This window comes from Corvus hawaiiensis, chromosome 12 (genome assembly GCF_020740725.1).
Source record: "Corvus hawaiiensis isolate bCorHaw1 chromosome 12, bCorHaw1.pri.cur, whole genome shotgun sequence".
Taxonomy (NCBI): Eukaryota; Metazoa; Chordata; class Aves; order Passeriformes; family Corvidae; genus Corvus; species Corvus hawaiiensis.
In genome coordinates this window covers 14,772,957-14,788,935 of record NC_063224.1, presented here as the reverse complement: position 1 = coordinate 14,788,935, position 15,979 = coordinate 14,772,957, and the positions used below count along the sequence as shown (strand labels likewise).

Genomic DNA, 15,979 nt, shown 5'->3' with positions numbered 1-15,979 from the left:
TCTTGCTCACCAAGAAGGCATTCGTTAGAGGCGTGCCTGTCCCTCATTAGAGCATACAAGCAGTTCGTAGGTCTTTTGGGGCTGGTAATAGTAAGACCTTTGAACACATAAAGTAAGCTGATCTCTAACAGAACTAAGGATTAGGTTCAAAGCTGCAATACATTTCTGCAGCCAGTTACTAAGAAGAAACTGGGAGTTTCACCTCAGGAGCAGGGAACTGGAATGTCAGCTATGGATGCAGATTCAGCAGCTGGGCTATTTTTGGCTCGTGAACCACTCTAATGGCTGTTTATTTTTAAGGTCATTTTCTGTTTGCATAGCATGTACACCCTTCTGGTGGGTGGGAGGCATTGTAAAAACAATCACTGCTGTGCAGAGTTAGGAACTGAGCCTGGAGAGGAATGGAAAAAACAGAACTCAGTGTACTTATTGCTTTAAAGACCAAAAACATCTGCTTAGGTCATAAGGTTTGCTGGCCCACTCTAAGCTGTGTCCCCACCGGAAAAATACCGTTCCAGTTAATACAGACTACTGCAGGGGATTGCAAAAGACTTGGGAATAGTCTGTCAGACGATAACATGATATAAATAGAAAGCAAGCATCAGATTTGATGCCCTTACCTTCAAGCAGTAAACAGAAACCACAGCAGTCTCCCCACAGCTGAGGAGTCACAGCTTGCGCTGGGCTGGCCAGGCCTGGATCCCAGCTCTTGTTAAAACTCTTGTTCAATAATAATACGCTTTATTGTCCTGTTTTCCTGGCTCCTTCCTGTTGGCCATATCTTTATTCACACACAGTCAAGTGATACAAATTCACTGGAACAGTAGCAGTTTATAAAAGACAGTAACAATGATTATCTTGAACTGAAATTTAAAAAACCCATGGCCATCTGTCAAGCAATGCACTGCTTGTAAGAAGTCATGGTAAGGAAACATTTTAGAACATTGGCAGTGTATTCCCAGCCATGTTGCTTTTCCAGACCACAAAATACAAAAATATACTAAAAGCAATAACAGAGTTTGTAGAAATGTCTGCTGCAAAACAATTGCTGTTGTCTGATTTCCTCTGTATTTACTTCCACACTATATTATGATATAATACTTGAATAAACATAGTTTATTTCTAACTGAATTTGAACTTCAAAGTTGATCTCAAGTAAACTGTAAGGTCTTTGGCTCCCATCTTTGAAGTACATAAAGGACCTTAACTTTGGACTCATGAGACTGATAAGGCAGGAGGTGAGCCCACAAGTGAGAATCCAATGCCTTGGGCAGCAGCCCAGGAGGGAAGGGGAAGTTGAAGTGCTGTACTTCACAGGATCTTCATTTGGGGCTTTTTCTTGGATTTTTAAAGACTTTTAACAAGTCTTCCCTGGGATATCCTTTTACCTGATAGGCTTGAGTTCTTCAAGTTTCTAGTAATCTGGTATAACTGCCTGTGTTTGAGATCTGGGCTCTGCACTTAGTTGAGTGAACTGCAGTACCTCTCTCCCTCCGTATTTCACTGCTCAGTGTAATTTTACCTGTCCCTTTCCCCTCTCCTTCCTCCCCTGGCCCTGTACCACTGGCATGGCCTCTTTCCATCTGAGAGAGCTGGATGCTCCAGTGTTTGCTAGGGCTGCTCACACTGAGCCCCACACAAGCTCCCCGCATCCAGAGTACCATTCTCTTAAGCGCTTCCAACCTTGAGAGACCCAGGTGTAGACAGGGAAGCCGGTGCTGGCCTCACTATGCAGGGAAGAGCAGCTATTCCCTCAGGCTGGCACGCTCACAGTGAGAATCTCAAAAGCTCATGGAAAGCGGCATCCAGAGTGCCCCTTGCTGTGACAGAGGAACGCACTGTGAGCAGCCAAGTGTGTTCAGCTCCAGGATTTCTTGTTCCTTTTTCTCCCAAGAGCCAATCTCAAACATTTCAAACAAGAAGTTCATATTGCTGTTTTTTAGCAGAGAGGAAGAATAAGGCACCGGAGAGTAAGCTCATTTGGCCAAGACTGATCCACAGGGCACTGCCCCCACCCTCAGTGCTCTTCGCTGAGCTGTTCTCTCTGTGCTCACATTGTATGAGATGTTCTCAGAGGGGCAACCTCACCTCTGCTCAGACACCACACACAGGGCCAAGATCCACCTTCCCAGGCACGGCCTTCAGAGGAAACATGGAGAAGGACATGCCTTGGAGGCCAGAGATTGGCTTCCCAGTGTCTAAACGTCACTGACTCCCAGGGAGGTCAGCTGTGGAAAGAAGACCAGGATACTTCTGAGGTATAAAACTCTGTGTCTGCTGGCCACTGCTCAGCTTTCTCATCATCAGACTTGTCGCTGTCATCGCCACTGGAGGGTTCATAGCCCTGGGTGGCAGAGCGGATCGGCTCCGTCTGCCTCTGATCTGCCTCTGCCTCCTTCTTCTTGTCTGCCAGCAGCTGCCTGTAGCAGAGGTTGCAGACCCTCAGGGGCTTGGGGGACAGCCGGGGCATCAGGAACCTCTGCCTGGAGCAGTCTGCGCACACGACGAAGCCGCACTTGCGGCAGTGGTGCCTCCGGGTGAGTGTGGAGAACTTGGTCTGCGTGCAGCGCATGCAGATGTCCGTCGCCTTGTCTGGGATCCAGGGAGCCGCGTGCTCCGTGCAGGGCTGCCGGCCTGTCTTCGTCAGCAGGTGCTTGATGCACTCCTCCAGATGGCTGATCCACTCCTTCCTCTCCGTGAGGGAGGCCGCGGAAACCACAAAGGACTTCTTGGAGGTTTTAATCATCCAACGGTTCTTCATCTGCAAGGTGTCTGGCAGCGTCTCCAAAGTGACATCTTCAAGGGGGATGATGTGCTGGGAATTGTACTTCCTTTTGTTGATGACTATGCTGCCGTAGACGAGGATGTCATTGAAAAGGAAAAATATGCGAGGCTTTGGTTTCTTGCGGCATTCTTTGGTTAAAATCCCTTCTCCCAGAAGGACCCTGCCCGGCAAGGCTAAGGGCTGTCCCGAAGCCCCAAAGCAATTTTCCACAGCAGCAATGCGCTGGCTGTTGATCTCGGTATTTGCAAGATGGTCCATCATCTCCAGCTCACTCTGAAGAGAGGAAAACAAAGAAGGAAGTGGTGAAACTGCAAACATCTGCACCGGGGTGCAGGTGAGTAGCCAGTGTATACACAGGTGAGATGTCCTAATGCGATCTGAGGGTACAGGTAATCTCACAAGCACTCCTCACTTTAGTTTGTTACCTTTCTAAATTAGATCTTCAAACTTTCTGACCTCACTTTGCAACAGCCCAGGCTATACTGAGATAGTTCAGTTTGCAGCAATGGAAGCCCTTGAAGGCAGAGCCAGGTCTTCCTGGTTGTGCTTTTTACCAGTCTCACTGTGTGCCCTTAGAAGAGAAAGCTGCTTGGTCTGAGCCCAATTTTATGCAGATCCATAGATCTGCATAAAAGAGTCTTGAGAGCAAGCCTCCCGTTTCTGACTGCACACCTGCTTTCTCAAGGATTCATTACAGACACACACCCCCCACAGCTCCCTTTCAGGCCAGAGCTGAGGCAGGAACAAAACAAAACTCTGTGGTATCACTTGTTCCTGCTGGTCTTCCATGCATGACAAAAATGGTAAAGAAGAAGAAAAGCAAAAAGCCCCCATGATGTGAATAAACCCACACAAGCTAAGCCTTTCCTCCATTATCCCAGGGCTGATGGTGCTTCCAAATGCAAGACACATCATTCTGAAAAGTGTGATCTCTGCTGAACAGGAAGTGGAATGCAGCACGTTCATCTCTCCCACACCTCTGCATGCTCCTTCTCACACAATCTGGGGGTTTGATAGTGTGCTGGGTTTTTGTTCCAACAGGAAACACAGGTAAGGGTAACTCTGAAGCAAAAGCAGCTGCTTGCTCTTGGCAGTCTGCAGTAAGGAAGGTGCTCTCTGTAAGATGATTTTTCATTGCCCCTTGCAGGCTGCAGGGTGCTGCCCCAAGGCCAACTGGCCATGGGAATGTGAGTAATTTCCTCCTGCAACCATCACGAGGCAGCTCCGAGATCACAGGGACATGTGTTGTTGCCCTGGTTGCTGCTAATGGTTCATCGAACCACTAATGCAGAGCTGCTCTCCACTGTTATCCCTGTGCTCCTTGTCCAGAGTCCCTGCTGCCAAGGACGCTGGAGGGAAAGGGAAGAGGAGGATGACAATATGCCTGTTCCTGTGGTGGGGGAACATTCTACTCTTGCCCCTCACCTCAAATCACCCCTTTGCTGTGCTGGAAGGGAAACCACAGAGCTGCTGCTGAAGGCTGCTGCACACCGTGTGCCTCTCACCTGACCCACCTGGCAGACGGACCGGGCAATTCCTCTGAGTTCCCAGAACCTCCTTCTCTAGGGTGAAAAGGCACAAGGCCAAGGCACATGTTTAGCCATGGGAGATCTAAATGAAGTGACCTACCCTGAAGAAATTGCTTTCACTGAGAGGCACTGAGCAGTCAGTGCTCCTGAAGAGCTGCCTTCCTCGGGGTCCCCCTCGAGCTGGAGGGAAGGATGTGTATCCTCAGGGCCTCAGAGCACTGCAATGCACTGGATGGAGCTGGGCAGTGTTGGGCACATCCACTCATGTGTGCGGGCAGTTTACATTTAACTGAGTGCTCTGGCCAGGCTGCAGCCAGAGGGGGAATCCAGGGGCTGACTCCAGCAGCAGCAGCTGAAATCACACCCCAGCCAACCTGCCACGGCACAGACATGCAGCAGCTGTGCAAAGGGTTTGTTACTTGTCATCAGAGAGGAGAGAAGCTCCATTCCCTTCGTGGATCCATCAGCCCGAGCGGACCTGTGCACGGAGAGGAGATGCCCTGCTCCAATAAGCACCAGGTGTTTTTACCCTCTCCCTCTTAAATACACAAATTAGGCTGAAGAACAAACAGGCAGGGGAAACCATTGTCCACAACTGCACACCAAACTCCCTGACTAGGGCTACCCCTAGTAAGGACTCTCACCTATCCTGGGATGTGGTCTGTCTACAAATCCCTGGATGAGGAGTTTCTGTGTGAAAGAGCAAGATGAGCACACAAATAATAAAGGAAAAACTCAAATTACAGCTTGGGATCCTTGGTGTGCAAAGACTGTGAATGCAATAATATACTGTCAAGAACTTTTGGCACCAGCAACACCAAATGGAATAAACCAAAGCAGTTCCACCAGTTTAATTTCCTCACGCTTCTGGGTTATGGAGCTCTTAGCCTACTTCTTTTACTTTTATTTTATGTAATTTAGAAGCATGGTCCAACCTCTCAAGAATGTATGGCACTTGACATGACTGTATTTCAAGGGATCTCTCCACACCAGATCCCAGTGGAAATGAAAATATTTTGTCAGATATAAAGACCGTGCCTGCACAGAGCCAGGAAACCCGAGCTCATTTTCAGAGGGGAGTGTAAGCTCTGCTGCTGTGAAAACTTTAGCTGTTGCATTGATCTAGTTCCCTGCACAGGCCAGAAAGCTCCAGGACTTACTGCATGGAGCAAAAGGAGAAAGGGCTGGATACAATTCTGCAGTGTGAAAGAAATGAAGGTGAGCTCTCATTACACATCACACTTCTACCTGCAGGTATGTCCTTACTCCTCTGGTTTGCTACCTAGTTAAAATGCCCCAAGCTAACCAAAGAAAAGCCAACTCTGTTGTGGGAAAATCTCTGCTAAGACTAAAATTGTTGGCTGCTCTAGCACAGGGTATTTCCTGAACGAGTTTTCCTGGGATGCAAAAGCAGAATGTTTTCCTTCCATCTCTCTCCCCTCAGGTGTAAGTGACTGGAGAACAGCACATTCACATAATAAAAAGTAAAAAAAAATAGTAGGAGTGGGATTTATAGTGCCTACCTTTAGTCTGGGACAACTCACTCTATCCCTTTATGTGCTCCCTGTTCAGGAAGGGGGGGAGAAGCAGCCATCTGAGGGCGTTACTCATCACATCCCACCACAAGCCAGATCCATCGTGCCCCAAGTTCCACACAGCTCTCGGCTTGACTGACCACATAAAACCCAATTTCATGTCAGTACTGTGACTCAGTGCAAATAATCCACAGTTTGGCTTTGGAATGCAAGCGCTTTGTGAATCTGGCAAATAAAGATAGCTGCTGAGTGTTACAATGGTCTCTCCTTTCCTGGGAGATGAGAGCCTCTCCCTTTGGAACAGATATGAAGTCTAATCTATTTTATTCATTTGGGTAAATACTTTTCTTCCTGTTTGCTCAAGTTTGCTGTGTCAGGTCAGCAGGGTCACAGTGCTTATTTCCAAGTGCTGCCTATGCCCACGTAACACATGCAGTAGCTTACCCAGCTGAAATGAGGGTGGCAAGAGGTGCTTTGCTGGCGTGCTGCTTTTCACAGGGGTTTTTGGCATGGGAAATTCTGGGGTTGTTTTTTTCATCAAGATCTGCTGGTCCTGCATGTGATCAAACACTATGCAGTGAATATGACTGATATTCAAAGGAAAAAAAAATACAGCTTGGCACTCCACTCCAGAACAAGCACGCCACAACACTTAACAATGAGCACTTGTTCACTTGTGATTATAAACAGCCATGTTGATGCTGCCAGGCACAGCATTTCAACTTAAGCTCCCGGGTCAGCGAGTCTGGGGTATGTTTTTCAAGTCTGTATGTATCTAAGGCTTAGGTGTACCGATGTAGCGAGCTGTTCTACCTGATCCTTCCATTCCTGCCATCAGGCAGAACCGACAGCCGTGGTATCCATTGCACACCTCGTGCACATACCATGCATGGGATGGTCCATGAGTGTCAGCACACCGAGATCCGACTGCTGAAGGCTGCCAGCAGAAAATGCCCCAAGCCTCATCTCTCTGCAGCTTTCCCTGACTCCCTCTTTCTGCTTTGCTCAGAGAAATCTCTCCTGGAGTTAGGGCTGGCATAAGCTCTTGCTCACCAAGGACACCAAGTAGGATGAAGCTGCCCGAGCAGGCATTTAAGCCAGAAAAACAAAGCTCCTCTCCTTTTACTGCCTGAGGGCATTTCAGCTTGCTTCTCCCTCTTTCCCGGCATGCTGTAATTGCTGGGGTAAGGGGGGCAGGTTCTGGCAACCCCCTTCCTGCCATGCTCATGAGGAACCCAATTCAGCACACGTGCATTTTGGGGCTAGCTGTGACATTAGGCCTTTGAGAATGTCACCAGTCCCAGTGGGACAAGGACTGACTGAGCTACCAAGCTTCTCGCCACTACTGCTCAGCGTAGGGCCAGAGCAAGGGGACGGCCGGGCAGTGGCTTTTGAGGAGCTCAGACTGATGCTAACAAACCCAGCTATGGGCAGCCTGAGCTCAGCTGTGGCTCTTGCGAGTGCCAGCCAGGCTCAGAGGCGCCCAAGTAGCAGAGGAAGGGAAGGAAGGGAGGGAGGGAGGAAGGGGGAAAAACCACGAAACTCGAGGCAGAGCCTCAGCCCCTCCGTCCCCCCGCTCCCTGTCCCTGCACTCATCCCGGGCAGCGCCCTCCGCGCGCAGCTCCCGCCCCGCTGCTCCCGGGCCCGTGGCCGACACGGGCTGGCTGGCGAGGGGGGAACACCGAGGGAAGCGACAATTCCCCGTCCCTCCCAGTGCCCGAGAGCTCACGTACCCCTCTGGAAGAGGCGCACGGCCCAAGCGGGGCTCCGCTTACAGCCCTGCACAGGAGCAGGGTCCGGGGTTTTGGCACACGGGCAGAGTCGGTAACTTAAAGAGTCCCTCTAAAAACCCCAACACACCCGCCCCTCTGAGCGCCGCTCGGGCCGCGCACACACCGCGGGGCCGCAGGCTCCGCACACACGGGACAGCACCGCGGGCGGGCCGGACACACCGCGGGCGGGCCGGACACACCGCGGGACGAACAGGACACACCGCGGACCCCCGGGCCGAGCCTCGGCGGCGCGCACGACCCGCCACCCCGCCGCTCTGCCCCCCAGCTCCTGTCCCCCCAGCTCCGGCCCGGCGGCTGACAAACCCCGGCTCTGCCCTCCGCACACGGGCCCACCCCACGCCGAACCCCCGCTCGCCCCGTACCTCCCGGCCGGCCCCGGCGAGCGCTCCCGCGGCCCGCGCCGCCCGGCTCCGCTCCGCTCCGCTCCGCTCCAGGGCCGGGCCCCGCCGCCGCTCCCCGCCCACCCCCACCGCCGGCCAATGGGCGCCCCGGGGCCACGGCGCTGCCGGGCGGTGCTGGCGGGGGCTGCGTGTGAGCGGGGGCCGAGTGTGCCCCACGGGGCTGTGTGCCCATGGCTGCGTATGTCTGATGGGTACGTGTTGCCCAGGACTGCATGTATCCCATGACTGCGTGTATCCCATGACTGCGTGTGCCCGACTGCGTGTGCCCCACACCTGTGTGTGTCCCATGGCTACCTGTGTCCCATAGCTGCTTGTGTCCGATGGGTGCATGTGTCCCATGCCCGTGTGTGCCTGTGTCCCTTGGCTCCGTGTGCCCCATGGCTGCGTGTCCCCGGAGAGCCGTGGGTGTGCCCCATGCCTGTGTGTGCCCCATGCCTGCGTGTGTCCCATAGCTGCTTGTGCCCGTGGCCGCGTGTGCCCTGCTGACATCCACCACCCTCTTGCACGCTCTTCACTTGCCCCCACGAGCATAACTCAGTATATTTGGTTTGCTCACAGTTTCAAGTTTCATCATCCCCTGCTCACAGTATACTCTATCTAGCAGAATGGTGCTCACGGATGACATGGCATAAAGATGGTTTCGGCGATAAAATGCCCCCAGTGTTTTACAGTTAAGAAGAGGGATATAAATAGAACTACACATTACCCTGGTCCAACACAGAAACCAGACCTCTTCCCAAGCTTTGGACCAGGTCTTCTAACCACTTTTGTGATTACAGTTACAGACTTCTGTGAAAAGAGCAAGCTATTAACACCGAAATTGGGGTTGCAGGGAAGTCCTTTGCATTCCTCTCTCCCACCCACTCATCCCTCCCATGTGTCACTGCCGGGAGGGTGGTGAGATGAGTGGGCAGAGGCTGTGAGTGTCCCTCAGCCCTGCTGAAGGTGCTGCAGGGGAGCTGAGCTCTGGCCCTTGCCAGGTGCAGTGACACTACCCCAGGCCTATGCTGATCTATAATTCAGGTGCTTGCTCACTTTCTGTAATAGCTTTTCTATTTTTAATGGAAACTGATGGACCTGTCAAGGTATTAGAAATATTTTTTTTTCCAGGTTTTCATTTTCTTTGGTAATAATAATGTGGGCTGGGAAGCTCATGGTGCACTTTAGAGCTAAAGTGCTCAGCAGTCATGGGAGTTTCCACAAGACTCTACTTCTTTACACTTCGTATTTGTGTCAGATGAGCAGACAAATGAGGACATGGACTAAGTTCTAGGCATGGCTGCCTAGCAGTGTATGAGGGTTACAGGGAGAGCCATCAGGTCATTGACAAACTCCTGAAAACCTGGGAAAAGAGAGCTCAGCACAGAGGGGAGGCTGCTGGGCTGAACAGACTCAGGTTGTCATTATCATTTAGTCTGGGGTCTATTCAGTCCTCCTACCTTTTCTGTGGGAGAGCAGGACTCAGTGGTCTGTTGGTGGAAGGAGCGTGGTCTGCCTTTGCAGACTGGTTCTCACAACTGGGAGCTGGTTTGTGTTGAGCCTGGACACCAGCTGTCTCTGTCCTGGCTGCCTTGGGAGCAGTCTGCTAACTCTGCCCATCTTAGAAATTAATTCTCTACAGAATGCTGGGGTTTTTTTTAACATGATCTAACTGTAAATATTTGTAAACTATAAATAGATGAAGGACTGAACTAAATATGCCAGAGTTTGTCTTAGCTGTCAGAATAATTCACTGTGACTAACCAGTCACAGATTATTACTCTGAAACTGTTTTTTTTCCTCCTATGTGCTAAAATTATTCTGAATTCGCTCTCATGTTATCCTAATCACAGTCTTTATTACTGAGATGTAATACTTCAGTTTATTTTTCTTGTTGTTTCTCAGTATGCTCACTTGGACAACACATCAGCCAAACACAGCACTGAGTTGGCCAAACCGCCTGGGATGTGAAGGATTTTTTCTTTGTCCCTCTTCAGTCAGAAGTGGAGGTGTGTTCAGGCAACTGTTGCATAAGGCAAGGGAAGACCCAAGATACACTTTGGGCTTACAGTCAGTATTAAGCAGTTGCAACTGAGAGCTGACTTTCTGTTGGTATTTTGTTTGTTTGTTTTGGAAGCTCTTACACACTTGTTTGAATTCCTTACTGAGATGCAAACTCAGAGTTTCACCAGTAATCTTAAGAGCTGTTTGATAGGCAGGCTCAGGAGCTCTGTTTTTCCTGGTTGTAAACCCAAACATTTGTGGGACCACTTGAAAAAGCTGCAGCCTAAGTTACCACTTTTAGTGCAACTAGAGCAAGGTGAAGAGACTTCTGATTGCCTCTGGCATTTTCTCCAAAGCCACTTTTTTTCTCAGTAGCAGAAATATCTTGCCCAACTGGGATGCAATAATTTCAAAGCAAGTAAAGGAAACTGCAGCTGCTCAGCTGAGTCAGCCAAAGGTAAGCTCTGCAGGGGAGAAAATGTTTTTTTATTATCTTCTAGTGGCAAAGTTACTACAACAGCCTGCAGGAAAAGATTAGATTATAATAGTAGCAAAAACATCTGTTAAATTCTCAGCTCAGCCTATGTTTAGGACATGTTTGAAAAGAAGAAAAAACAACCCAGGCATTTGATAAAATTCTTTTGAATAAAACTCAATATTTAGATTCAGTTTGGGATGTTAGGAGCCCACTGTGGTCATAGGGTAGATGGTGGTTTTAACTAATTGACTACATGGGGCATTTCATCAGTGGACAAGACAGCTTTTAGCAATGGAGATTTTATTGAATTGAGCTTGGAATACTATGACATAGTGAAGGAATAAGACAACTTGTGTTCATCATACAAGTTACTTATAGGGATGAATGACCTCTGTTCTGAGTGAGAGTGTGGTGTGTGTGTGGGGATGAATGTTTGTCTGATCTGGCTCCTCAGGAATTCAGCTAATCAGCCTCTTCTAGAAAAGTGTGACTTGCCATGATTGAATTGTGTCTCTGAAGCCCTACCAGCTTCATCTGCCTGCTTTGGAAATTAGTTGTTCCCAGTCTGACAGTACAGAAATCAGATTCCTGCTCAGCTCTGTCAGTACAGACTGAAACTTCAGGGTGCCAGTTTCCAAATTCTCACTAGGCCACACGCCTCGAGACTGCTGCCCAGTAAACCTGTTTTGGAGGGTGCTTGTGTCTTTGGGACATCTCTCAACCCTCGTGCAGGAAATTACCGATGTCTTGAGTGGCTCTGGGAACCTGGCTGCAAAATGACTGTCTGACTGATGAAAGTATTCCTTATTCCTGAAAGCAACCTTTGCTTTCTCCTCTGACTTTTGCCTTCTGCATAAATCAATACTCAATGTGCTCTTGTTTTTTACAGAGGCATTGCCGTGCTTTGCATGTGTGCAGCACTTTATTCTCAGGATCTTGAAGTGCAGCAAAAATTCTATTAACAGTGTGAGGGTTTGTACCCTCCTCACAGGGAGTTCCATGCTTGAAGAGTTACATTTGGTCACATGGCTCTTGGTCACCGACATAGAACAGTGGGTTATTTGCTGTTGTCTTCAGTAGCAACAGGCTCTGGCTCGGAGTGAATCACTTGGGGGCTGAGGAACATCCCCCAGAGCTCCTGACTCACAGCCCCATGTGCCTCACCACAGGGCCATCCCCAGCTCACAAATCTCAGTGATCCTTACAAAAGCTGTTGTGTGCAAGGACCACAAAACCTCTCACATTTGCAGATTCTAAAGTTACAACTTTGTCTTGGTGTTTGCTGCACCCTTCCCTGCTCAGACCTCAGCCCTGCTCCTGGGTCACATGAGTACAGTGCGGTAGAGTCGGTCATTCTTGAATAATCAATAATGAGCAATAATTTCTGAGTGGATCAAGTGGGCTGGTTGTGATGAGTCTCCAGGCTGCACCCAAGAACTACCCAGTGCAGGGACTCACAACAGGGGAAGCTCGTACGTTTGAGCTCTCCTGAGGAGCAGCATGGGTGAGCACACACTGACAAACAAGCAGGAGCTCTGACATGCTGCCACACCACTGTTTCTGAGTAGTGTTCCCCAGTAGTAGGAACAGGCTCGAGTTGAAATACAAACAGTGAAGGTGAGGAAAAGCTGAGGTAAGAGAATATAAAATGCCAGAACTGTGAGGAGGTGCAGGTGTTCGGTGCAGAGCAGGATGTAATATTAGAACAAAATGTGTGAAATTAATGTGGAAATAAAGAGGTGTGTGTATAAGTACTGCTGAAGGCATTTTGCAGCATGCTGTGAGCGAGTGCTGCACCTTCTGAGCTCCGCCTTCCTTCAGAATGCACCATTCTGTGCATGTTCTTCTGAACTCTTTTCCTACTGTTGCTATTCTGTCTGAGCAGTGATCTCGTATTCAGTGTGCTTTTATTGCACAAGATAAATCATGGTGAACAAATAACTGGTGAACAAATGTTTCAAACACTAAACTGAGGTAGATTAGCCATTTCAAATATTGAAATAGGGAAAAAGCATGGGGAGCAAGAGTGTGATAATCACTGGTTAATGCAAAAAGATGTAAATGACTGATGGACTGATTAGTCAAAGACAAATAAAAGTTTCATTCCTTAACCCTGCTTTGCCTATGGATATAGCTTCTATTTATGTGAAGAACATGCTTTGGTTTCCTTCCTTTGTAACTGCTACCCAGGCTGAATGTGCGTGTTGCTCAGAAGGGAAAAATCCTCTCTTTGTAAGGGACCTTGCCCCACATCAGTGCCTTTTGTGCAGGAAGGCATCTGCTGCCATTGCCTGGGGAAGTTTCATGCATTGAGTACATGTGCAGAGAGCTCCATGAAAGGGGAACAAGAAAGAAAATCTTTGTTTCCTTTTGTCATCTTCAAATATAAGGGAAAACAGCCAGGTGGTCTGGTTTTTTCCGGGGTGTTCTGCTGACATTGTGGAAACCAAGAGAGCAAACCTCAGCTTGGCTGAGATCCCCATCCATTGGCATGCTGGATCTTTAGATGGAGAGGTGCTGATCTGAATGAGGAATTGGAGATTTCTTCTGAGGTAGAAGAGGTTTATTGGCTTTTAGAGATTGTGTTGCTGCCTGGACTGCGCAGGATGTGTAAGATGTGACACAGAGGATGCATGAAGGTTCACACCTTAATTTGTGAAGGGCAAAAATCATTGTCTGGTTGAGAAACCAGAGGGATGCTGTGTAACAAGAGGTGTGTGGTTGCTGTTGAGGGACATCTGAAGGAGGAGTTGAGGATTCTGCTCTGTACTTCAGCTCAAGCTGTGCAGAAATTTTCCATGTTGAGGTGGTACCATCCGGCTTTTTGGGAGAGTTTTGCAAGGGTTAATGTTTTCCTGAGATTTCTCTCTTACTGGTGTACTGAAATGCAGGAAGCTTCAGGTTTTTCTTTTTCTTTTTCTTTTTCTTTTTCTTTTTCTTTTTCTTTTTCATTTGTTTGTTTTGTTTTTGTTTTATCTGTTCTCAGAATGAAATATTTAATCTCTAACCTCACCCCTGAAGAGCAGCTGGGGGGAGGCAGGGGAAGGCACTGCAGGTTGGCTCTGTACCATTTGGGTTGTTTGATTTCATTAGCTTGGGAGCCCTCACAAATGCCTCAGGCCATGCACCTCCTCATGGACCCAACTTGGGAGAATCTCTTGCCGATACCACATGCATTAGCCTTCATTAATACAATTAGCATAATAGTGATTAGGATTCATTATTCCCAACAAAAAGATAAAGCCTGTAATACATATCTCTGAATCAAATTCCCAGTTCCTTGTCTTGGGATTGCTTTATTTTGGAGTTGTTTGCTGTTTATGTCCTTCCATCTTCTAGAAAAAAAAGAAAGCCACTTAATTGTAAAATTGTTTGGGTCAAAGAAATGCCCTGAGATGATCTTTCACGCATGCTAAATAGGTGAAGTGATCTATGAGACCCACACAGCTCACACAGCCACTCAACAGTCGAAACTGCAAACTTCATCTTCTTCAAGCACAAAAGCTACTTAGTTTCCCCATGTTGAAGACTTTTTATAATAGCAATAAGACAACTCTAGAGAGAGCCATCTAATATTAACTCCAGGGAGTAATCATCTAATCACAATCTGGGGGTGATTTGAAGCACTCATCTGGACCAAATGCCTCACAACACCCCAGGAGTGGTTTTATTGCATGATAGCAGTACCCCATTGAGCCTTATTGCTTAATTAAAAACAAATTCCCAAGTAATTTTTTTGCCTTTCCATAAAAACACAGTAGTACATAGCATGTATAAAACATCCATTAAATGATGGTAGATGCAAATTTACATTGTGAGATACAATCCGTTTCTTTACCACTTGGGGTTGAAGTTAAATGTAAAACCATTTCCTATAATCTGTGCACTGCTGTGTTTAGAGAGGAATAAATATGGGAAAGAGAGGTTCATTGTAGGATGCCTTGTTTTTATTAAGTGATATGTTTGGTCCCTTACAAAGGAATTCAAATTCTCATCCATCTTGCAGACACAGGAGTCAGTCATCAGTGTGGCCTTTTCTGCTTCCTCCTGGAGCTTTCCTCAGCTTGCACCATTTCAGGGCAGCACTTCACAGGAGTCCTGTCCTGTCTGGGGATGCCGTGGCTCTCTGAGCAGCGAGAGCACGGGCAGTGCTGGTGCTGTGTTTGGGATCATGCAGCACACTGAACAGGTGCTGCCCACGTGTCCTTTGTGGCTTCTGCCCTGTCTAACAGGGATTGAGCCTGGCAGGTTCATCCACTCGTGGTGGCGTTGCCCACAGCTGACCTCGGCCTGCACTGGCTGTGGCTGAGCTGTCTGCAGGTCCTGCAGTTTCACTGGGAAAACTGCTACAGCTGTGGCTGCTTTGCAAGGGACCCAGACTGCATGGGAAGAGTGTGAAAGTCCTTTGAGTTTCTGTAGAGGAGTGCCTGGGCTCCCTTTCACCTCTACAGAGTGCTTTCATAGCGCCAAGGACTCTGAGTGTTGTTTACATGTGAAAGGAATAGGATGAGAATCTGCTTGTAGATAGGGCCAGGAACTTACAGATAGGGGAGTAACAGAAGAAACCATCCGTTCTAGAAAATGTTACTCTTGACACAGACTGCTGCTCAGCCAAGGCTGTGTTAAATTCCTGAACGTACAGAAAAAGAACAAAGGCTTAATACAATTCTGAATAGTGTTTTGTTACAAAAGAAAAATTAAAGGGGGTGTATATTGGAGGGGGGTGTGGAGTCGGCAGTTCGGGGTCTGTACCTTCTGAGTACCTTGGCCAGTGGGGAAAGGAAGAGGGTGATGTGGCCAGGAACTTAGGATAAAAAGGGGGCTGTGCCCCCCAATAATTTGAGACCCCATGGGAAGTGCCCCATGGCCTCTCACTTTATTCAAATAAAGTTACAGGACTCCTCTGTCTCCTTTTTGGACATGAACCTCTCACATTGTGAGTTTTTCCACACACATTACAGGCAGAGGAAGCAAATCCAAGTTTTTAAATGTTCATGTGAACAGGGAGTGATGGAGCCACTGCTCAGAAGTCCTGGCTGCCAAAGCTGTAATTGGGCTTTCGGCCACAGCACTGAAATAAATGGGGACAAAAAGGGTTGATAAGACATTTTCTTCAGATTTGTTGCTCGGGTTGCCTTTAATTGATAGAGATAATCTTGTAAGTACAATTTAAAAAAAAACCCCTGAGAATTAGTGGTAACTATTACTCTGGTTGTTCCAGATGCTGGAGCCTTCTCATGGTATCTACAAGCTCAGGATAGAGGATGACACTTGTGTCAATCTCTCCTATTGTGGGCCCCACTCAGTGTTGCGCACTTCCTTCTGGTTTTCCCTATCAAATGGTGGTGCCCCAAGGAAGCCATGTCTGAATATCTACTGCTGATAGGTTGCAGCATTTGGGGTTGTAAAGGCAGCGTGCTTTATCCTGTACTTAGATTTTGTAAAAAATAATGAGGGTTCTTTTTTTGTGAACAC

At 48.2% G+C, this 15,979-nt stretch overlaps 1 protein-coding gene across 2 annotated transcripts; it reads right to left on the bottom strand.

Annotated features, from left to right (window-relative positions):
- Positions 1 to 750: 750 nt before the first annotated feature.
- On the bottom strand, positions 751 to 8,059 carry PLEKHF1 (pleckstrin homology and FYVE domain containing 1). 2 transcript variants are annotated; one of them, XM_048316908.1, is made up of 3 exons: positions 8,005 to 8,023; positions 6,294 to 6,402; positions 751 to 3,058 (listed from the first exon to the last, which is right to left on the bottom strand). In XM_048316908.1, exon 3 carries the CDS (start codon positions 3,044 to 3,046, stop codon positions 2,225 to 2,227), a length of 822 nt encoding a protein of 273 aa, XP_048172865.1. In that variant the 5' UTR covers positions 3,047 to 3,058; positions 6,294 to 6,402; positions 8,005 to 8,023; the 3' UTR covers positions 751 to 2,224. The 2 variants fall into 2 exon arrangements, with proteins under 2 accessions (XP_048172865.1, XP_048172864.1); XM_048316907.1 differs by lacking the exon at positions 6,294 to 6,402 and having other exon boundaries at positions 8,005 to 8,059.
- Between the last annotated feature and the right edge of the window lie 7,920 nt (positions 8,060 to 15,979).